Raw genomic sequence first — 23,237 nt, forward strand, 5'->3', positions numbered from 1 at the left:
AGGGGTTCAGTACGCAGGTACAGGATACACAGCATAGCAACTTGCCTCCCTCTTCTGTCCACCCCTGCGCGCCTAGCAGCCGGGTAGTCACATGGACACAGCTCTCATGGAGCATATATGGTGGATATTTATCTCCTCCAGAGACATCCAGAGCACCCCCTGAAATCTGCTGCACTTGGAGGTGGCATAGAGGATCTGGAAAGAGAAGTCTTGGTCTTAGAGGGGCCTTGCCTCTGTCTAGGACACATCCAAGACAGGAATAGCCTGAAACTAGAGGCCAGGGTCAGAGGTTTCAATAGATGAGAAATCTAAATGCTTTTCTTTATAAAATTGGAGGGAGGAGACTAAAATAGCCTTTGTAACTCAAAAATTGGGAGAAAGGGTTTTATAGAAATGTTTTCACATGAACATACACCCTGTGCCTTTGGGACAGATAAAGATGGAGTTATTAGAAATACTCGTGGGCCTTGTTCTAGTCACCTGACACTAGAGAGTTCTGTTCTGGCAGGTACTGCAGAAAAACATCTCAAGGAGAGCATCTCATGCCAGATTTGCTAATGAGTAACAACAAGTTCCAAAATATTATTTCCTTTATTAAAATCCTGACACCAATACAGCAGCAAAGACCTCTTAGTTTTGGCTATGCAGCTCCTCAGAGGTCCACGGCGTAGATGGGACTGGCAGCAGGGCTGTGGGATCCCAGGAGGGAACCATCTGCAACCTGGAGCAGCTGTTTAGGAGATGGTGGCACTGACAGCAGGAAGCTTGAGGCAGGTCCCAGGTGCACTCTTGGCTTGGTTCCAGGAAAACAATGGAGTTACAGGGCTCCTGAGCACAGAGGGCCTGCAGGAGGTCTGAGGGGATGCACTGTGCCAGCAGGAGAGAGGAGAGACAGAACAATGAGACACCACTGCAAGCATATGCCCTGAAATTGCAGTTGCTTGGTTGCATGATGGAGAACACCGCAGGGCAAGCTCGGATGACCCTTCTCCACTGGGTCCTACCCTCCCACCCGCATGCTCCTTCCAGATCTGGTGCAAATAACAGAAGTCTGAGTGGCGTGGGGACCTGGTAGACCTGCAGGTTCTGACCTCGAGGAAATGTCTCTCTGAGCCTTACCCAGCAAAAGGATTTCTGTAAATGTGACTAAGGATTTGGGGGTGGGGCAACATGCTAGAGATGGGAGAGGAGCATATGCAAACTCCAGCAGGAAACTATGTCAGGGTTGATATGGGCAGGGGCTCCTGGAAGGCTCTTCCTTGCTGGCTCTGTAGGTAGAGAAAGGGATCGGCAGAATAAAAGGCTCAGATACTAGGGGTCAGAAAGGGCCAGGGAATGAATGGACACTCCTACAACTTGGAGAGCAAGTACGGGTTCCTGGAAACAATTTGATTTTAGCTCACCGCAGTCATTCCATACTTCAGTGTGCAAAGTCTGTGACAAACACAGGGGACTACACATGCTCTATGGAAGTAGAGGTGAGTTCAGGATTATTAACAGGTAGGTTGAGCCATAGCTATTCAAATGGAAGGACACTGTTTTCTCACATAGCAGATGCAAGTAATGTCTTGGGTCAAACAAAGAAGACAGATGGGGGCAATAAACAAGTGGTTCTCAATACACCTGCCTCTCAACCCAGAGGGTCTCTACTTCACTCTCTGTCCCACCCCATTCTACACAGTCCTAGGATTTCCCCCAGGGCACACCAGTTTGGAAGCCCTGAGCCACACAGGCTCAGTTCAATTCACATTTGTCTGTAGTTCCTCTTTCAGCTTTTTGTGCCCAGATAACCATCTAGAGAGTCTTTATTGGGTCTTTTACAAAAGCCCCCCATGTCATTCCAAGTCAGATGAGGGACTGCTTCTAAACCTCTCTCTGGTCTGCTGTCTATGGAAAGGGATCAGTAAAATCAAATGCTGCTAAGTAACCCTTCATCCATTTACCCTCCTCATAACAGCAAGTGGATTTTGCTAAGGGATGCAGGGTGCTCAGGTGTGAAATAATGTGTCCCAAGGTGGCCATGAGAGTGAGTTCCAGCAAGTGGAGTGCAGACAGGAATTGTTGGTAGTGTTTTTGAAAAGGCCCCCTTCAGACCCTTCTTCCCTCTTTCTCCCCTGGATACTGTTGTGTTTATTGGAGCAAACACTTTGTGAGGGTGAGAATAAGTTTGGTTGCTTAGAGAATTGTTAGATTTCCCCGTGCCTGCCTGGCTAGAGATGTTACAGGAAGCCATTTAGACCAAAACATCCTGGGGCACTAAGCTTTCTCAAGCCACTGTCTTTCAAAATAAAGCCTCTCTCATGACTCCCTTCTCGTTGGTATTCTTGATGTATTTTATAACAGGTTGCAGGCTGTGGTGGTTTGAATAAAAATGGCCCCCATAAGCCCATACGGAGGGAGTGCACTATTAGGAGGTGTGGCCTTGTTGGAGTAGGTGTAGTTTTGTTGGAGGAAGTGTGTCACTGGGCATCAGCTTTGAAGTCTCAAACGCTCAAGTCCAGTGTCACTCTCTCTTCCTCCTGCCTGCTGATCCAGATGTTGAACTCTGAGCTACCTCCCCAGCACCATGTCTGCCTGTGTACGACTATGCTTCCCAGCATGATGTTAACAGACTAAACCTCTGAACCAGCTTCTTTTAAGTGTTTTCCATTATAAGAGTTGCCATGGTAATGGTGTCTCTTCACAGCAATTAAAACCCTAAGGCAGAAGTGATGGTATATTCTTGTGCAATCAGTTGAGGCCTGAGAGTTCCAATTGCATCAGTAGTCTGAGGCTTATTACATGAATTAGCAATATCCTTATTGTGTATGCAGGAGAGCCCTGGCTGGACCATGTGAAGCCTCTGAGGTTGGGGTAAACCCATCCTCAATGATATTCAGGTCATGTGGTATCTTAGGGTTTTAGTGCTATGAAGAGACACCATGACCACAGTAACTATTATAAAAGAAAACGTTTAATTGGGGATGGCTTACAGTTCCAAGGTTTAGTTTATTATCATCAAGGAAGGAAGCATGGCATCATGCAGGCAAATGTGCTGGAGAAGGAGTTGACAGTTCTGCGTCTTGATTCAAAGGCAGCAGAAGACTGTGTCCACATTGGGCAAAGCTTGAGCGCAGACCTCAAAGCCCACCTTCAGTGACAACACTTCCTCCAACAAGGTCACACCTATTCCAACAAGGTCACACCTCCTAATAGTGCCACTCCCTATGGGCCAAGCATTCAAACACATGAGTCTATGGGGGTCATACCTATTCATAGCACTACATGTGGCTTTGCTCAACCTGTAAAGGGACTGCCATGCCCACAATCCATGATGGGAGGCTCCACCTGGGCCCTGTCAATGGATTCTTTAGCCTCTAGGTCCAGTTGGCCCTTCATCCACTCAAATCTGAGCTTCCTACTTTGCCTGGACCCCATTATGCCCTATGTGCCTGTCTGTCTTCATTTTCACAGAAGCTCCATAGAGTATGCAGAAGACACCTAATTGACGCTGTCACCAAGCACAAGCATGTGTGTGACCAAGGACCTAGATGCTGCTGTCATTCCTAGGATCCTCTCTTACTAAGGTTATCCCATCTCTCCTTCAGACTCTACCCTGATGTCCTCTCTAGTCTCTGTCCTACTATCTGGACACCATCTGGGACAAAACAGCTTCTCTGTGGCCCAACAAATATAATCCTGAGGCTTTTGAGTGAGACCACCATCTATTCCCCTTCTTGCCTTAGGTTCTACTGCCCATTCAGGCTTCAGGCTCCCTTCAGGCTGACTCAAGTACAGCTCCCACTCTCTATGACTCCACCTACTCTCGAATCAGTTCCTCACAGAAACATCCTCCAGGCCCCCCAGATCCTCTAACGCCAGGCTTCCAGTGTAGGCATCCACAGTAGCAACTACAATCCAGGCCCTCAACCCTCCTCTGTCTGGCTAGATCTTTCGGCCCTTCCCTGCTTATTTTGCACATCCAAACTCATCCATTCATCCATTCCCCCTGACCAAGCCTTTCACTCTATTCAGTATCCATCAGGTCACCCACTGCCAGGCTGAAATAAGTGCTCTTGTCAAAAAGTCCAAATCACATTTGAGAAGCCTCTTTCTGCAATGCTGAAGTAAGGCAATGTGTCACTGGCTCTGACTGAGAGTCTCTCCTCCTCTGTCCCTCCCTTTTACCTTCCCTCCCTTACACACACACACATACACACACACGCACAAACACACACACACACAGCCTCTATTTGCTTCCTAAGACCTTGAACTTTGCCACATGTCACATTCCTAGCTCAAGAGCAACCAGAGAAACTGCAGACCTTGGACTGGAGAAGGCACAGGAGACTTTGCATTCCACCTTCCTCCAGGCTCAGGAAAGGCTTCACACCCCACTCTACCAACCATGGAGACCTAGGTCATGGAGACCTAGCCTGAGCCTAGGAAACACCATTAAAATGACCCAGACCTGAAGTAACCCTGTAAGAATGACCTTATTCATACCCCCCACATCCACATAGAAGCTGGGAATGGTGGTGTATGTTTTTAACCCCAGTGCTGAGGGGGGCATAAGCAAATCCCATGATATCTCTGGCAAACTATCCTAACAGAAACACAAAAATTCTTGTCTCTTAGGACTCTTTTGCCCGGAGAATTCTGAGAAAGAGCCCAAGTGTGCTTCCAAGAAAGGATCTTACAACTTTGAATGCCTACGATTGTCACTGTGGGAGCCAGTTTCAGAATCTGAGACAAAGTAGTGTTACCATGGGGGGAGAAGCCCCAAAGCTGGCTTTGGAGATGTGTGATGGCAAGCACAGACCTTTAGGGGAGCCATGATGTGGGCACAGACTAGTGAGGGGTCCTGGGAACAAAGAAGGCTTATGCCTAGGGCCACACGAGTAGAGGCAAGTAAGCAGCCTGTGTCTTGCTCAGTGGTAGGTGACACAGGCCAAGGCAGAAAGCATAGAGGGCAGAGTCTTAGCTCTAGGGATTAGGAACGTCACAACCTCATCTCTAAAGTTCAGATTCAAAGGCCTGGTGTGATGGGTGGAGCCCTCAGCCCCTGTATGCCAGGCTAGGTCTATGGCCAGTGCCCTTCTCTTTCTCTAGAGAACCCGTGTTGTCTGTGCTTCATGCCATAGGCAGGACTGGGTCTCAGTTAGCCTGAGAGGCTGCAAAGGAATCAAAAGCTTCCAGAAGGAAGCAGGGCTCTTCACAGAGGCAGGACCAAAGAAGAAGAAGACAAAGCCAAGTAGAAATCAGAGACGAGAGCCAGGCTGCTGCCAGGCCAGCTTCTCCCTCCTTCAGGCCTGGACCTCCCAGGAGAAGGAAGGACACCTGGACTATCTGCTCACCAGAGGTCAACTCTACAGGGTTCTTGTGACACCTGTTAGAGTCTCCATGTCAACCCTTTCCTTCCTATAACTCTTTGCCCCATCTTGGCCATAGAACCACTGAGTCAACTCTTTTCCATGTGCCCAGAGAACTTAGAGTTAGTTGGTCCAGGGCATTGGACATTCTCCAGTTTCCGTGGTAGGCAAAGGCATTTTGGCTGCTCTTTCTCTTTTTTTCTTTTTCTTTCTTTCCTTTCTTTCTTTCCTTTCTTTCTGTCTTTCTTTCTTTCCTTCTTTCTTTTCTTTTTTCTTTTTTACTGTCCCTAGATTTGGAAGCCTCTTTGTCGTTCAATATATCTTGACTTACCCACCTGCATCAGAGACACTATCAGATCTAAGAAAATGGCCACATAGCAGTTCAGATCCTGTTTCCTAGAGCTGAACCCTCCCACACACAGGCAAGCCTGGATCACAGTCCCTGTGGGGTGCTCTCACCTCTGTGTCACTGCTCACATACAAGCAACAACATTCACAGCAGCAGACGATCACAATGGGAGAGGGGTCCTCAGGCGGAAGAGACACTGGCAGAGGGGGCTGTTTCTTCTCTCTGGGCTGATAGGAAGGAGAGAAACTTGTCTGGTCCTTGTCTGTGCCCTGCACAGCACCTGGCACTGTGGGGCCAAGCAGCTATTGTTTGGGGATGGATGGAAGGATGTATCCCACACTGTGGGGAGGTCTTCCCACAGGAAGAAAGGCAGAGAACCCTCTCCTCAGTTTTCAGATATGGAACTTAATAAAGAATAAGTGCCCTTGGCTCTCCCAAGTCCAGCCTTGCTGGCAGAGTCTGGCCTGGTGGCTGTACAGTGGGCCAGTACTAGCAGGCAACTGTCCCTTCCATCTGTCTCTGATCTTGCAGAGTCATCCTCATCCAGGCCAATATGCAACCACCAGGACAGGGAGGCTGCTCCTACTTCAGCCTAAAGCCAGGCTGCACCTGCCCCAGCCTCTCTCTGACTTCTGGTCCTCACCAGATGTAAGCCACAGATGCTTCCCCACCTTGTTCCTGTGCTTCCCTGGGGATGTCCATCACAGGTCAGGGCCAGCCTGGACCCTTTTACACTCCTTATCCCTCAGGTCCCTAGGCTGATCCCAGCCACCCCTTCTACCCTGCCAGGGTCCAGGGATGAAGGCAGATCCACAGGAGCCAGAAGACCTCCAACATGGGGATGGGAGCCAGCACCTAACAGGGAATCCTGTTCTCAGAATCCCAGGTGCAACCTCAGCATCATAGTGCTTTGAGGTTCCCTGAAAACAGCTGCTCATGAGGAAGCAGCTCCCCAGGGTGCCAACTGTGTGGCCAAGGCAGGAGGTCCTAAAAGTCTGGTAGGGTATAGTCTTTGAGTGACATCACTGTGAGCCCCTTCCCGGACCCTTTGAGATTCTCTGCCCTTCTTCCTTCCTGAATACACACAGGGCCTTCTGATGTGTCTTTTGAGGGTCATTGTCCTAGCATTGCAGGCATCACTTACCTGTGGTTCTGGCTTAGGCAGCTCCTCCTCGACAGGCTGGAGGGTAAAAGAGACAAAAGAAGCTGCTGTGTGTAGAATGGGCTCTGCCTCAGCTCTGCAGTCAGAGGACCCTAATCTGGAGCAGGGATGCACATATTCTGGAATCTATTCAGATGCCCATGTCTGTGCTGCTGTGCCTGTAGCAGGGCTCCACCTGCCCTGCTGGAGCCTCCCATCCTTCTCTGCATCCCTGCAGCTGAAGCACTGCATTCCTTGCTCTAATCTCAGGTATCAGAGCCTACACCCCTTCCCTTCCTCTGAGACAAGTTTGCAGTCTTAAGTCTCCCCTGACCTCCATGCTGGCCTCGGCGTTTTCTACTGTCTGCTTCCCCAGGGCAAGATGGAACCTGAAAGTTCTGTCTTTGTGCTCCGTCATCCCCAGGGTCATGATGCTACCTTGTGCCCATGCCTCTTGAATGGAGGACATGTTCCTGGGACCCAAGCTGAGCAGGCAGGGACACTCACCGGATGACAGCACAGCTGCCAGAAACAACCAGCCAGCATTGTAGTCAGCACCAGGAACAGGATTATAGGAGAAAAAATGTATCCACCAATGCTTGGCTTCAGTACCTCTGTGGTGGGGCTTTCAGTTGTCGGTAGAGTTGTTATGGTAGGTATAGTCTTGATAGATGGAGTTGTGGTAGTTGTAGAAGTGCTCGGAGTTGTGTGCCTCCTAGTGGTGGGTTTAACTGTAGGTGGGAAAGTTGCACCCTGTGAGAAGGAAAGGTTAGATGCCACCACCTCCAGAAATACATCCTGCAGAGGCCAAGGGCAATTGTGCAAGGGCCTCCTAGGTGTCTGCTGCTTGGCTTTTCATCTCTCTGCTCTCCCTCATTTCTGGGCTTCTCAGAACTGATGGAACAACAGAGAATCCCACCTCTGGCCCTGCTCTAAGGCTTTTGCCAAGGTAAGAATGGCCCAGGATCCTCCAGAGTCTGAGGATGGTGGCCTTCCCTGTGGCTTCAGCTAACACTGACCTGGGCTCCCGGTGACCAAAATCTCTCACAGAGGCTGCAAGCCTGAGATGTGCAGGACCAGACTAAGCCCTCTCTTCCCACCTCCCAACTCTATGCCCCAGGGCTCACATTTTCTCCCTCTGAGCCCCATTTTGTACCTTAAACAGTGCCCATTTGCACAGACACTTCGCAAGCTCAGAGTTTACAATCCTGGGTCAGGCTCAGGCCACAGAACTTCAGGATCAGAACTGCTCCCCTAGTTGCCTCTTAGAGTGGGCTGCACCCTAACCCAACCCTACTGAGTCAGAGGTTTGTTAAGCATAAGAGGCTGTAGAGGAGGTGCCTGGCACCCAGTAACTGCTTCACTGTAAGCAGAGACCCCTTGGAAGATGTCAGTGATTGCTGCTGCCAGGGGCTGAAGCTAGGCCTTCTCTGCCTCAGTGCTTATGTCTGGGAATGTTAGGGGGTGAGTGCCTACTGGGCAGAAACCTGAGTCCATCCTCCCAGCTTATGTGTGGATAAACCTAGAGATGCCGCTTAACTCTGTGGGGTTCTTATCAGCTGAGAGAAACTTCCTTTTCCTGGAAGACTCTCATGCCACACTCACTGCACTGGACTCACCAAATAGGGGCTCCAGAGCATTTGGGGGAACACATTAGTGGCTGGGGCTCCAATTCTTGTCACACACACTCTGGCTGCAATGGTGAAGCTTGCATATTACTGGACCTGGGATACATATGTGGAAGTACCATTTGCCCTAGACATCATGGACAGGCCCTAGCAGACAGCTTGGTACATGCTTCACTGGTCCTTCTGGAAACTGGGCTGGGCCACTGAACTTGCTGGTGTGTTTAAGCTGCCCTTGGGGCCTGCCTAGGACTCCTCTGCTCTTTGACCTACCAGCTAGATCTCCCCAACCAGAGGATCTGTACAGATACGGTCGCATCCCCACCCAGGTACTCACACATGTTTTGCTGGCAACGTATAAATTTTTATTCATGAAGTTTTTTCCATTGTCCAGGCTGAGTTCAACATGGATCATTCTAACACAGAGACAGACATTGAGAAACAGCCTGGCGACAAGGATCTTGGGCTTGGCTCAAGAAATAACCCCAGTTCTCATGCTTATACTAAAACTCAGGCTCTCTAAACTCTGAAGAGTAGATTTGTGGGTAAAGAGCACTCATTTCCCAAGGAACTAGGAGTCAACCTCTGCAATGATATGAAGGGCTGCTTATTAGACCCCAAGAGGCCCCTATAGCATTTGGCCTTTGTGCCAATGAGTTAAGGCATTAGGGATGTGTGCATACTGTCACCATGATGACTTGTATCAGAGTTTGCTGTCTTATCTCAGAGAGATAGTTAGAGAACAAGTGCTGGCCCTTAGCCCCATCATCTCCTGCATCCTGCCCTCAGTAAAGCCTGGGCACTGGGCACCACTAAGCATGGACTGAGCCATGTGGGAGGGTACCAGAGCCCATATGCAGGCAGATAGATACTCTACAGAAGAGGGGACAGCTTACACTCCACACTACCCTGGTAAACACTGACCACTGGTCTCTTCCCTCAAGGCCTCCAATAAGGGCCACTTACTTTCCTGGTTCACCTACAATCGGCCCAGGACACGTAACAGTCGTGTTGGTTAAATTGAAGGCTTTGAAATCTGAAAGAAAATGGCAAAATTACCAGTAGGTGTGTCCTTCCACCACGGTTGCCCTCTACCTGAAGGGCTGATGGTCTGACAAACAAGCAGCAATCTCCCAGCACCTTCTTCAATCCAAGGACTACTGGTGAGCCCCAACTCTGCTCAGCACCCCAGCACCAAACAGCACTCTGGTGCCCAGCAGAAGCAGACCCCTGCACCCCAGAGCTCACCTATTAGGGACTGAGATCACTGTTCTACATTCATGACCTAAGTGAAGATGTGCACACACTCACACACACACACACACACACACACACACATGCATTTACACACACAGAGACGCTCACAGATGTATATGCGCACACACGGGGTGGGGAGATTCTGTTTAGAAGAGAAAATATGTGACATTTGTCTTTCTGTAGCTAGCTTATTTTGCTTAATATTCTGATCTTTTATTTATTCTCCTGCAAGATGGCATGATTTTAATTTTATGTACAACTGAGAATTCATTGTGGATATATGGAGATAATAATCAAGATAAAGAAATCAGACAGGGAAAGGGGAGAAAATGATTTTTAAATACATGAAAAGAAAAAGAAGTAGAAGAGTAGAGAAGAAAGTATGGACAAGGGAGAAGAAAATAGCATCGTATTAGTAAAAAGGATTAAAAACTATAATGAGAAAACTTGAAAACAATTACATAAAAATTACATAAGTGTAAGGAGGAAAATAAAAAATTAAATCATGAAAAATGTAAGTCACGAGGTTTAAAATGAACAATGAAGTCAAAATATTACTAAGACTATGGTAAATATAAAAAACAGGGGGAAAAAAGACTGCCCATCACCCCTATAAAATCTATAGGCCACTAAAGGATACTGAGAGGGAGAGAGAAGGAGAATTCCTCATGCAGGAGCTCCCTAAGGGGTTGTCCAGTGCCAAGTACCCTGCCCTGAAAACAGGTCCATCCACTGAAGGGATTCAGCAGGTTGGTTTTACCCATGCATATGGATCAATAGCAGTTAAAGAAGAGGAGGCCAGGAATTTGAGAGGAAATGACTTAAAGGAATTATCTAAAATTAAAAATAAATTAAAAGGTTGCCCAATAATAAAATACATAAGAATTAGATGAATGTAGGACAGAGAATAAAAAGAAAATAAAAACATGATAAAACAAAACAAAACATTAAGTTTCAGAATCCTAGTAAAAGTGCCAGTGAAGGAGCCGGTACTCCAGTTATCTTAGCCAGGTCCCTCTTTTCACTTGAACACACTGCCCATAACCCCAGTCTCCAGCCGGACAGTCAGGATGGGGAGACTTGACCGAGAGAACAGTGGCCCCCCTTACCCGTGAAAGTCTTGTTTATGTCCATGAAATGGAACCTGCAAATAACATCTTCTTTCCTCATGGCAAAGTCAAAGCCTTTTCCACGAAGTACCACTGGGGTTGATTCTGTGAGGACAACATTCAAACTATGAGGAGAGCTGAGTGCTCCATTCTTGCAGACCTAACGTTTTAGGGCCATCCATTGCCTAAGATGACCTCCGGCGAGGGGGAATCTGTATTGGTCCCCACTTGCTGACAAACCCCCAATCATAGCAAGTGGGGATGCTCTCTGACACTGGTACCAGCATACAGGAGACAAAGCACAGGATGTATCCCACAGGAGCCAGCTAGGGTTTTCCCAGCTCTTGCCCCTGAACTGCTTCAGGGCCCAGAGCCAGCTCATCACTGTACCCTGTGCACTTCAGATGCCCATAGTTGACCAAAGACTCTCCTCCTTCTGCAGACTCCCTGGAACACAGGTTGACTCCAAGCTGGCCTTAAAAAAGAGAGTCCATTCTGCTTCATTTGGGGTTCAGCCTCTCGCCTGGACTTCCCTCCAAACAGGTCCCCTGTATGGGGCAGGTTTGCATAGGAAAACCAACAGTTTAACAAGTCCATGGTTGAACTGATGTCTGGAGGCACATTTCTCCTTGGAAAGAACTCATGTTTTCATTTGGGGCTTGTCACAGATGCCCGGACAACAAGGCCTGTTTGTCCATGGGACAATCAGAAAACATGCAGCAGTCAGGAAGGCTGCCTGCCTGGGCTCCTTTTCCCAGAAGCAGAAGAGAGCCTGTAAGGAGGGAAGGCTTCTTCCCCTCCACACAGCAATCTCCTCTCTCTTACACAGGATGGGGAAGGACAAAGGTCCACACAGAGCCAAGAAGCAGAATAGAAATACCATGATCAGACTCTGTCTCTGGCACCTACCATCTTGTAGACAGACACTGCACGTGTCACCGCTCTATCGTTTGTCTCTAATCTCCCTGACAGCCTGTGCATGCCGTTTCTATCCATCGGAGGGTTCACTGTAACCCCTGAGACACGCAGCACTTTGTCCTAGGCCTCACAGAGCTTGGATGTGATCATAGCCCTGTCTGCCCAAACCTATAGTAGGGCTCCATGGGACAACACAGATGTCAGTTCCCAGCTCCTAGGCTGAAGGCAGCAGAGCAACCCAGGCCTCCATGCCCTGCTTTCTTTTGCAGGATACAAAATCTGGCATGTGGAGACCAAGCCTGAATGTGCCATGATCCTGGCAAAGAGGCAACTTTCTCCCAGGACCATACAAATGTGCAACTTCTGCATGCTGACCTGGGAGGTCTCACCCGTGTCATCTCCAGTCCTTGGGGTTAGGTATCTACCATTTCAGTGCTGAGGTGAAGTAAACATGGCTGTCTTTGTAGAAGTTTTGCAGTCGCAGAGATTCCCTAGTGTAACAAGTAACAGAGTGGCTAGTCTCTGTTCCCAGTTCTTTCTCTTCATTCCTCAACACGATTGCCATGCTGCTGTCCTCCTTTTGTGAGCGTCAAATGCTTGACTTTTCTGGAAGTGGTGTGGGTCCATCTTAGTTTCCCTGAGAATTCTGCACTCTTTTCCTAGCTTAGCAATTACACTTTTGTGATGAGATAAATAAGCAGTGATTGTACACACACTTCTATGCCATCACAGCATGTACCTTTCAGATGCAGGTTGTAGTATACGCAAACCATAGCCACCCCATGAATGTTCATCCTCCGCATACACACATATATCACTTCCTTATACTCCAGCACACACCCTGTCCATATCCACACAAAACATCCAGACATGCACACCCCGTATCATATGCCCATACAGTCCCACTAAATAATAATAACATAACACACATACACATAGAACACACGCCCGTACAAACCACGTGCACACAAAACTTCACACACCACCCAGAAACTGACATGCGTGCATGCTCATTGTATGCATGTCACTCACACACCACCAGCACATGTGTACACACCACATTTGTCTGTCTACAACACAAGGGTCCTCTCAGCTCTTACCTCCCATACATATAAAGCGTGTGTCTGAAGATGTAAGGGACGGACAGATCTTGGAAGCTAACTGGAATATAGAGGGCAATAAATGAGGTCAGGGAGAGTTAGCTTCAGCAATCCTGCGAGGTGTCATGGCCCTGCCCGTACCCCCTGCACTCACCGGGGTAATGAGGTCCGTCATTTCCTCAGCTTTCTTATTTGGAAATGCATTTTCTGGTTTTCCTGCCAGTCCTCTTATCTAAAAGAGAGAAGCGACTTGAGCCTCCAGCCAGGAGCTATTTGATTCAACCATGGCTCAGACACTGGCTTCTGCCCACAGCCTAGGCTTTGGAAACAGAAAGCTCCCTCATCACCCTACCTGGAGCAAGAATCTCAGTCAGTCTGCCTTACCGCAGCAGTGGTCACCTGTTGCCCACATCCCCGGGAGAATGAGAGGACTACCTCTGGGAGGGTGTTCTTCAGCTGGGGCTCAGAGGAGCACGTGGTCACCTGGACTCTTACCTGATCTTCCTCAGACAGGCCCAGACCCACACTGTAAATGGTCGTTCCCATTTTCCGAATGGTATCAACCTAAGAGAGAGAAAAAGTTAATTATAAAGCAGCAAAGTGTACGGCACAGAAGAGATGCAGCTGAGGATGGCTGGGCTCACCTCTTCCAACGAATAATTATAGGTAATATCATCCAGAGGGCTGAAGAGTACGGAGATGATCATGCTGGGACGGTGGACACCTGCAGGAAAGCAAGAGTGACTTGATGCGTGAGGTTCAAGGAAGGCCTGAAGAATCTCTAGAACTCCCACAGGCTAACAGGCCTAGCACTACCCAATGCATATCCAGTTTTCTCAACTCCTTAGCCACTTGGGTCAGGGGTCCAGACCCAGAACCCACTATTTGATATTCCCTAGAGTAAAAAGGGACTTTGTTCACTGCCTATTCTACCGTGGACAGAGGGGTGCGGGAGCAGCCTGTGGAGGTAGATCAGGGGAGCAGTAGATCACTGCTCAGCCTACCCTTGAGAACTGGAGCATCAGGAAAACCCTCCTGCTGAGGATGCCCAGTGGGGCAAGTAGAGGCTGGTGCTAACTCTGGGCACAGCTCTAGAGAGGTGTCCACTTGGTAACAGTGGGCCCAGTCCACCAGGACTGTATGTCACAGAAGGCATTAGGCAAGGAACTCCACATCCCCTCAGAATCTTTTCTCATCTGCTCGAACCTGTTCTGGACAAAGGCTATAGGCCTACACTCCAAGCTATGTGTTCCTGGCTCTGCATGACCCCTTGAACTACCTGACACATGGGCCCAGGAGACAGGTCAAAAGAAGAAAGACTTGAAAAGGGAAGATCTGGTAGCCATTGAGCCCTGGTTTTCATGTATGGGTCACTGTGCTTTGCCCCTTTCTGTTCACAAGCCCATCTGTAGGCCAAAGATCTCAGCATAACCAAGACCCACACATAGCCATAGGGGGCCTCCTACTCTTCTCAGAAGAATCATAAACACACCACTGCTCATAGGGGTCTGCGGGCTCAGAGAAGGGACCACCGGATCTTTTCTAGCGCTAGATAAGAATTAGGAGAGGCCTGGGGATCTGCACATGGAATTTCCAGGGAAGCCTGGCTCTATGGGGACCCACCCAACTAAAGTACAGGCAGCTCACCTCCTGAGTTGACCTTTTTTATCTGTTTATTTGCCTGCAAGGAAACAAAGGAAAATGGGAGACACTGTGAGATGAGCCCATGGCACTCAGCCCATAGGTGGGTCTAGCTCTCCACACCTTCCACAATCCTTGGAAAAGTTCTTCATGTCCTGCAGGTATAGTATTCTTCAGTCTTTGAAGACCCTTCTTGATTTCTTCTCTGAAAAAAAAAAAGAGAGAGAAAGAAAGGTAACATGAAGGCCACTCTTGAAGGCCACAGAGAGTGACAATATGAAGCTGAAAAGGTGATGTTTAAGTTTCAATGGAGACACTAGGTGTTGGTAATGGTGGAAGAGGGTACCAGGCAAGAGGCCAGATTACTCTTTCTGCTCTGAGTCTGTCTCTGATCACAAGAGCACAAAGGAAGCTTTGGCCCTGCGTAGGAGAACAGGGGAAGTTCTCAGCCAGTGTCTGAGCCAAAGACTCCCAATGGCAACACTGATGTCAAGGTCACCTTTCTCCTGAGCAGTCTGTTACTCACTGGGTAGGGCTTAAGGGAATCCTATCAGCCTGCTGAGGCACTGCCTGGCTTCCATCCTCACTGTCACAGAGCCCTGGCCTGACTCCTTTCCCTCTCGCTGGTAAAGGCGGAAGCCAGTCTACTTACATGCGAACCCAACTGTGAACTCCACAGAGAAGCTCCCTACAGAGAAGTCCTGAACCTGAGAGTTCAGCACTGAGGGCTGTCCATGAGCCACTTGTGTTATTCTCTAAGCTAGAAGCAACATGGCCTGTCAGGGGCTGTTAAAACAGAACATTCTGAGGCAGGCCTAGGTCTGGTGGCTGTTCTGGGACAGGAAGTGGGATATGAGGATAATCCAATGTGACAAGACTGCACAGGCACAGCAAGATGACTCACAATTGACTCTAACATGGATTCCTATTGGGCACAAAGAGAGCTTGACATGAGCTGAGCTCTGAAGGCTTTATGCCTGGGCCCAGCCCAGCCTACAGAGTATGAGGGTAACACCTGTTATGCCCAGTGGGGTCAAATCACAGCCTGCCAAACCCAGCCCAACCCCCACCCATCTGCCCAGCCTCTACTGCCTCTCTGGGCTTCCTACCAGAATCCTTTCATAGATGTCCCCTCAGCTGCCCCAAACCCAGTCAGGTCTCTTTGAACCCAAGCCACAGGCCACATCAGATATTCCCTGGACTCCTGGAGCCAACAGCCCTGTTCCTTTCCCAGGCAAACCAAATCTGTCACCTCCACGAACCTGTTCTCTTTCACTCATTGCTCCTGGATTTTCTCCTAAGCCCTGGACAGAGGTTTCCTAGGCCTCCACACACCCCAAACCCTAAATGCCCATGCCTGTCTCTCTGTTACTTTTGCTCTGTTTGGATTTCCAGGCCAAATAGTCAGAAGTTCCCAATATCCTTTCTCGGATACACTGGGGACAGGTGGGTCACCGCCCTCTGTGGTACCCGTATCTGCTCCCCATATCTGCCTGTAGTATAAAGGCCACCCTTAGATTCATGCTCCCAGCCTGGGATTCCTTCATTCCAGAGTGGGACTCAGCTGCTTTTTCCTGGACCTAGAACCTTCTCCTGGTTCCCAGCTATCTCCCTGTCCATTGACCCAGGCAGAGGATCATCTAGTCCAACAGGCTCTACACAAGCTAGGATTGTGTAGGAGATCCACCTATCTGCTCCATCACCTCCTCAATCTCATGTGTTGTCACAGCCGGGTCCCAGAGAATATTCAAGAGTGATAGAAGACAGACACAAGAAGGTGGAAATCTTCTGGAAGCACAAGGTTTTGGGCGAGCAGGAATTCAAGGGGTTGTTAGCTACAGTTAGCAGCGGATATCAGTATACAGGCATGCAGTGACCAGCCACTGTGGACACGTGTGGGAAGACACCCTCATGGAAGTTGCAAGCCTCAGTTCCATGAAGGGCCCAGAATATCAGGCTTGTATTAGCTTTCAAATGAACACTTACCTGTTCCCAGTGATAGGCAGGATGATGTTGCCTTTACAGGAGAAGGAGATGAATGACACCCGCAGATCCTGGCTGGGAGGAAGCAGGTGTTTATGAGATGCCACTGCCGAAATGTGATTTCATCCAGATGTCAAGAAAGGTATTCAAACAAAATTCTCTCTTCCCTAATCTCATCACTTCCACTTTGAGGCCTTATCTAGTAGGCATAGGGACTTCGAATAAATTCCTTACTCTATGAAAATGTGGCCCCTGGGAAAGAGAGGCAAGCCAACTCGACCCCTTACTCAATCCCTGTGCTAGAACACACACACACTCATATGTGCTTACACCCATACATGTATACACACTCGCATACACGCCCACCCATGCTGAACAAGGAAGAAGACTCCTTCATAAGAACCTCACTCTTCCTCAACTCTTGACGACTACTGCCATCTCAACCCAGCTCCAAGGAACTGATATTCCTCTGGACTCCCCTTTTCCCCATTCACTGCTCTCTACCACAGGACCCTCACAAACCCATCCAGTAGCCCTGACTTAGTTCCCTAGTGACTCATCCCTAGTTCCTGACTCAGTTGGATCTCTGTTCTGATCTTGTTCTCTAATCTCCACAAAAATTCTATAGCCACCTCATAGCTCACACTGGAAAATCTAAGGCCCTTGGCCTGGCTTAGTAAATCCCTCTGTCCTTGTTTCCAAGCTGACCAGGCCTCCCCTGAATTACCTTCACTCAACAGCCTCAAAGACCACCCTAATGGTTGCCCTGTCCTTAGCATCTCCATTATTGGAGTTATCTCATTTCCACATTCCCTTGGATACTACCCTGCCTTCCTCTAGGGAGTCATTGCCTTTTCCCGTATCCTTCCGAGGCTTGTTGCCTGTTCTTTTCTTTTGACCCCAAGTACTCTGTAACCAGGTGCTACTTACTAAGTTACCAATCTCCCTACCCTCCCTGGCCTTCCAAGCCTCAGGGGTCCTGGAAGATGGATTCTGCCCGTATAGTACAGCTAGATCCTAGGCAGGAGCAACAAGGCTGCAGACACCCCATGGAATAAGCGTACTGTGTCCTCTATCCGGCTCATCGCACCAGCCTGGGGCTGTGCTCGCTCTATGAGGAACTCTTGCGCCTACCAAATCCAAGAAATATGTCCTCTGCATGGCACGACATGGCCCCTGCATCACAAAAGAGCCTGCGGTATCAAGTCGTACTTTGATAATCTCTGCACCATATCCTCCACAAACTGGGAAACGTAGGGCCAGCCGCGCGCCATGCGATCAGACCTGAAGACAAAGGAGACATCCCTCAGTGAACAAAGAGTTCCAGTGCTCCTTCCCACTTCCTACCTTCCCAGCCTTCCATCTGCTTCCTTTACAAGCTGCCTTGTCACCAATAGTGCTGACCATACTAGAAGAGCCTGAGAGGTCACTTTCTTCGGGGCCAGCAATGGGCAGAGAGTGGCTAGACAGCGCCATCTGCTGGAATGGACAGGACTGCATGAAAAGACACTTAGAAGCTCAGTAATGTGGCTGGCTGTTCATAGCAAGGCAGGGTCTGTGTGGTGTTGAAATAGGGGAGGATTTCTTGTTTGGAAAAGCCTGAGTGCTTATCTGCATTCTGTCTGGGCTCCCCACTTGCCTTGGTTTTCCAGCCCCACTTCTCACTTAATACCACTGTTGTCAGAAGTCCTTGCAAGCCATAATCCATGCCTGAGCCATATTATCTTTGTCCTTTTCGAGTTTTTGAACATCAGATTTGCCTTAACAAATGCAGATCCTTTTTCATACCTGTGTACCACATGCACTCTTTTATCATGACGTTTCTCCATTTCCAAATTCTCCCACATTTCTGAGCATACACATAGAGGCATTTTCTCTGGGAAATGGGCCTTAGCTGTGGTTGTGGGAATGCAAGGCTGTTTTGAAGCCTAGCCTTCTTACTAGTCTACAGAACCCAACCACCCTGGGCCGAGAAGGGCTCCTCCAACAGATGCTGCCTGGAAAGGGCAGATGGAGGCCCAGCCACTGCTGTCACGATATCACAGTGCCCTCTCCCCGCATGCAGATAGTGGGGCAGGGCTATCCAAAAGAGAAGATTCTAGGACTCTAAGACCGAAGACGGTCTCAGAGTCTTCCACTTTGACTCTCAAATTCCTGCTCTCAGTCCCCACCCCCCGCCGCCCGCCTCAGTTCCTGAATGGAAAGTAAGCAGATGAGGGAAGTTGGGGCTTTGTGGCCTTCCATCGAGTAGGATTCACATTGCACCCACATCCCAGAAACAATAACCTTTGCAATCATATACCTCTCTGCTGAGCTTCACATCCCGGGGGGAATAAAAAGTGTGTCAGGTATGGAGGGAGGTGGGTGACTACCCAGTGGCCACCTGTTCTTTCTGAAAGCTGAATCCTGGACTCAAGTGGATTTGAGGCTGGGATATGCTCTGGATTTTGTTGGTTCATGTGCTTTGAATAATGTGTATGTCAGGGGCACCTATTGACAGATCCTAAGTTTTTAACTGCAGTGATCATTGTGCCCATGTACGCGGCCTTCCTGAATGTCGTGCTCATATGTGTACTTGGCACTGAGCTGGTCACTTTTTGCTGTGATAAAATATCTGACAGAAGCAACTTTAAAAAAAGAAAAAAGTTTGTTTTCATTGGGCAAGCACAGAGGCAGGATCATGAGGCAGTTAGATCACAGTCGGAGAACAAGGAGATAGGGATGCCCTGCTTAGCTTGCTAGCGCCCCTGTCTTCACCTGAGATGGCAACCCATGAAATAGTGTTGCCCATATTTAGGTGGGTCTTTCCTCCTTAGGTAACCCAACACAGAAACTCTCTTGTGCCCGTGTGTGTGTATGTGCACGCGCGCGTGCATGTGTCTGTCCAGAAATGTGTTTCCTAAGCAAGCTTAGATCCTGTCAAGTGGATAAAGTTAACTGTTACAAGTCTACCCCTTGTCAACTTGACAGCAAAACATATTACTTTTAATCTGTAACGTCCCCCCTTTCCTTGACAGTTCATGGATGTCTCTGAGCACAAAATGCATTCTAACTTCAAAAGCCCGATAGTCTTTTTAACAGTTCCAACACTGCTCAAAAGCACAGGTGAGTAATCTTTTCAGAGACTAAGCCAGTGGGCTCCAATAACCGTTAAAAGCAAATAAGACATTTTTAACATGTAGCAGCCCAGAGTAGAGATTTGCTGTGGCAAAGAGGAGGAATGGGAGCACAGCGAGGAAAGATAAGACTAAAGCAAAGCTGAAGCCCAGAAGGGCGAACATTTCTAGCATCTGGGGTCTTAAGAGCCCTGGAATCTTCCCCGTTGGGTAGCCCTGACCCACTAGCTCTGCCATCTTCAACACACACAGCCTCTCTTCTTTGGAGTCTAATCTGTGCTTGCAGCTTTTCTCAGCACATGCCCCTTGGTTTGGGCATCACCAGCATCCTAGGGTCTTCACTGAAACTTAGACTTCATCTCCTCAGCGTTGTGTACTCTGATCCAGCCACATTTTGTCTGGACTCAATGTTTTTCTAGAACCATGGCGCTATGCCCTGTGACCCCCCCCCAATCTTGCATCCTTTGTGCCTACAAAACAGTGCTATACAAATGATGCTGCCAAGTGCTGTTGCTAGCTTGCTATGAAGCCTTGCTTCTTTAGATCATAGCTTCAACTGTCTTTGTGTACTGATCCCAGGGAAATACTTTGCGAGGTGGTTGTTTTCAAGCAAGGAACTACTTCAGTGGCAATGTCAATTTAGATTCCTCCTTTTTGATGAATTTGTAATTTCAGAAGACCTGGCCTTTGGTGGGTAGGGTCTTGTCCTTGGGCATCTTCCTTATTGCTTCAGTGCAGAGCAGAAGGTTTTTACTTAAAAATGGTAATATTTAGATAGCAGCTGCTTTCTCAACACGCACCTTGTCTGCTGCACTGGCCTTAAGAATCCCAGGAAAGACAATACCCACTGTCCCCTAACACCTAACACTCCTTAAAGCCTGCCCAACAGCCCCCAAAAAAGCCCCCAGGGACTCCATATCTCATCCCACAACTCCAGCAGAAGACTTCTGCTTTACCAAAGGCCGCTCTGTACTAGGAACCCCAGTGACATCACAGGTACTTGGGAGCACAGAGGCAGCATTGACACCCCAAACCCCAGAAGCCACACTGTCAACAAAACCCCAGCAGAGAAACCCTGATGAACTGAAGATTCAGGTACTCACCAGAATCCAAAGCCACTCAGGCCAGAATACCAGAAAGGAAACAGAAACCAAGGGGGAAAAAAAAACATCCATCTAACAAAGATAAATTCAGAAATCAGAACCTAAACCTATGATAACCCCAAACCCAGATGACTAGAGGCCAATATAAGAATATAAAAGGCCAATGTAAGAGTATAAAAGAAATTTCTCCTGCCACATAATAATCAAACACTAAATGTACAGAACAAAGAACAATATTAAAAGCTACAAGGTTAAAAAAAAAAAGGCCAAGTAACATAAAGGCAGACCTATTAGAATTATACCTAACTTTTCAAGAGAAACTCCAAAAGCCAGAAGGACCTGGACAGGTGTTTTGAAGACACTAACAAACCGCAGCTGCCATCCCAACCAGACTACTACACCCAGAAAAACTTTCAATCACTGTAGACTGAGAAAACAAGATATTATCCATGACAAAACCAAATTTAATATGTATCTATCTATAAATCTAGCCCTTACAGAAGATACTAGAAAGAAAATTCCAATCCAAGAAGGTAAACTACATTGAAGAAAACACAGAAAATATAATTTCACACCAGCAAAATCAAAAGAAAGGAAACACACACATACACAAACAACAACCTTAAAATAACAGGAATTAACAATCATTGGTCATTAACATCTCTCAACATTAGTGGACATAATTCCCAAATAGAAAGATGTGGAAGCAGGATATATCATTTTCTTGCACATAAGAAACACACCTCAATATCAAAGATAAACATTACCTCAGAGTAAAGTGCTGGAAAAAAATTTCCAAGCAAATGGACTCAAAAAGCAAGCTGATGTAGCCTTTGTAATATCTAACAAAATATATTTCCACAAAAAATTAATCAAAAAAGATGGAGAAGGACACTTTGTACTCATCAATGAAAAAGAAATCCATCAAAGTGACATCTTACTTCTGAACATCTATGCCCCAAGACAAAGGCACCCACAATTGTAAAAGAAACATTTCTAAAGCTTAAATCACATATTGAGCCCCCACACATTAATAGTGGGAGACTTCAAAATCCCACATTCACCAATGGACAATTCAACCAGACAGAAACTAAACAGAGAAATAATGGAAGTAATAGATGTTATGACTTAAATGGACCTAACACCTCTATAGAATGTTTCACCCAAATACAAAATACACACTCTTCTCAGCATTCCACAGAACCTTCTCCAAAATTGACCATATACTCAATCACAAAACCAGTCTCAACAGATACAAGAAAATTACAGTAATCCCATTTCTTATCAAAACACCATAAATTAAAACCAGACTTCAATAAAAACAGAAATAACAGAAAGCCTACAAACTCATGGAAACTGAAAAACTCTTTACTGAGTGACAACTAGGTCAAGAAAGAAATAAAGAAATTAAAGACTTCCTACAATACAATGCAAATGAATATACAACATACCCAGACCTATAGAACATGCTGAAATTGGTGCTGAGAGAAAAATGCATATCACTAAGTGTCTTCATAACAAAATTAGAGAGCCCTCATACTTGCAATGTAACAGTATACCTGACAGATCTAGAACAAAAGAAGCAAACACACCCAAGAGGAGTAGATGGCAGGAAATAATCAAACTCAGGGCTGAAATCACTAAAGTAGAAACAAAGAGAACCACACAAAGAATCAATTAAACCAAGAACTGGTTCTTTGAGAAAATCAAAAGACAGACAAACCCTTATATAAACTAAAAGGCAATGGAAACTAAATGGAAATGGGGACTAAAATGGAAATGAGGACATAACAATAGACACCAAGAAAATCCAAAGAATCGGAGGCGGGGCAAGATGGCAGCGCCGGGAGGACTCTCATTCTGAGCAGCAGCACAGCAGGATCGGCACAGTCACCAGCAACCAGAACTCACGGCAATAAAACACAGGCGATTCTGTTTCCCAGGTGAGAGGATACCCCACGGTGGGGGATTCAATCAGCTTTTAACTCACCTGGCTAAACCGCGGAAGAGATCCCGGTTCCACCACACGCTTGGCCGCCAGCCCCAGCCCCAGCCCAGAGTCACAAGCCAGTGTCTCTGGTCACTGTCCCAGACTGAACCATGCGCACCACACTATCATAGACTGGAATTTTCAGTCGAGAGATAACCCAACTGTGTAGGAAACGATTGGGACCGACCTTAGGTCACCCAGACATCCCCTGGAAAAGATTAGGGTTCCGCAGGCACCCCAGGAGCCAGCCCGGAGCCAAACCCGGGGACCCAGGCTCCAGCACAGAGCCCTGCCTGCACGCCTGATTAGCTGCCCCAGATAGAACTGTGGGCTCCAGGACACCAGAGACTGCGTTTCACTGTCCAGTGCAAACACACAGGGAGGGAAACGGCTGGTTTGATCTCAGAGCACTCAGCCGACACCTCCACCCTGAAAAGGTCTTGGGAAAATTACCCAGTTTAGGCAGATGCCCAGGCTCCCAAAGGCTGGAAAGGCAGACACAGGCAGTTTCTGGCGGAGATGGAGCGGTGCACCCCAGGGCAAAAAAGAGACTG

General features: G+C 47.8%; 1 protein-coding gene across 1 annotated transcript in view; it reads right to left on the reverse strand.

Moving 5' to 3' along the window:
* Positions 1-652: 652 nt before the first annotated feature.
* Positions 653-23,237, reverse strand: part of LOC129680623 (anthrax toxin receptor-like) — a 32,854-nt gene continuing 10,269 nt past the window's right edge. The window contains exons 2-16 of the mRNA XM_055612312.1: positions 17,687-17,758; positions 16,478-16,549; positions 14,615-14,696; positions 14,498-14,531; positions 13,495-13,574; positions 13,235-13,414; positions 13,005-13,082; positions 12,851-12,911; positions 10,833-10,937; positions 9,433-9,502; positions 8,804-8,882; positions 7,349-7,639; positions 6,845-6,880; positions 5,811-5,927; positions 653-730 (exon numbers count right to left, since the gene is read on the reverse strand). Coding sequence (XP_055468287.1) covers positions 653-730; positions 5,811-5,927; positions 6,845-6,880; positions 7,349-7,639; positions 8,804-8,882; positions 9,433-9,502; positions 10,833-10,937; positions 12,851-12,911; positions 13,005-13,082; positions 13,235-13,414; positions 13,495-13,574; positions 14,498-14,531; positions 14,615-14,696; positions 16,478-16,549; positions 17,687-17,758 — 1,435 coding nt within the window. The remainder of the gene's footprint in view (positions 731-5,810; positions 5,928-6,844; positions 6,881-7,348; positions 7,640-8,803; positions 8,883-9,432; positions 9,503-10,832; positions 10,938-12,850; positions 12,912-13,004; positions 13,083-13,234; positions 13,415-13,494; positions 13,575-14,497; positions 14,532-14,614; positions 14,697-16,477; positions 16,550-17,686; positions 17,759-23,237) is intronic.

Source organism: Psammomys obesus, unplaced genomic scaffold (assembly GCF_907164565.1).
Source record: "Psammomys obesus unplaced genomic scaffold, mPsaObe1.curated_primary_1811, whole genome shotgun sequence".
NCBI classification, from domain to species: domain Eukaryota; kingdom Metazoa; phylum Chordata; class Mammalia; order Rodentia; family Muridae; genus Psammomys; species Psammomys obesus.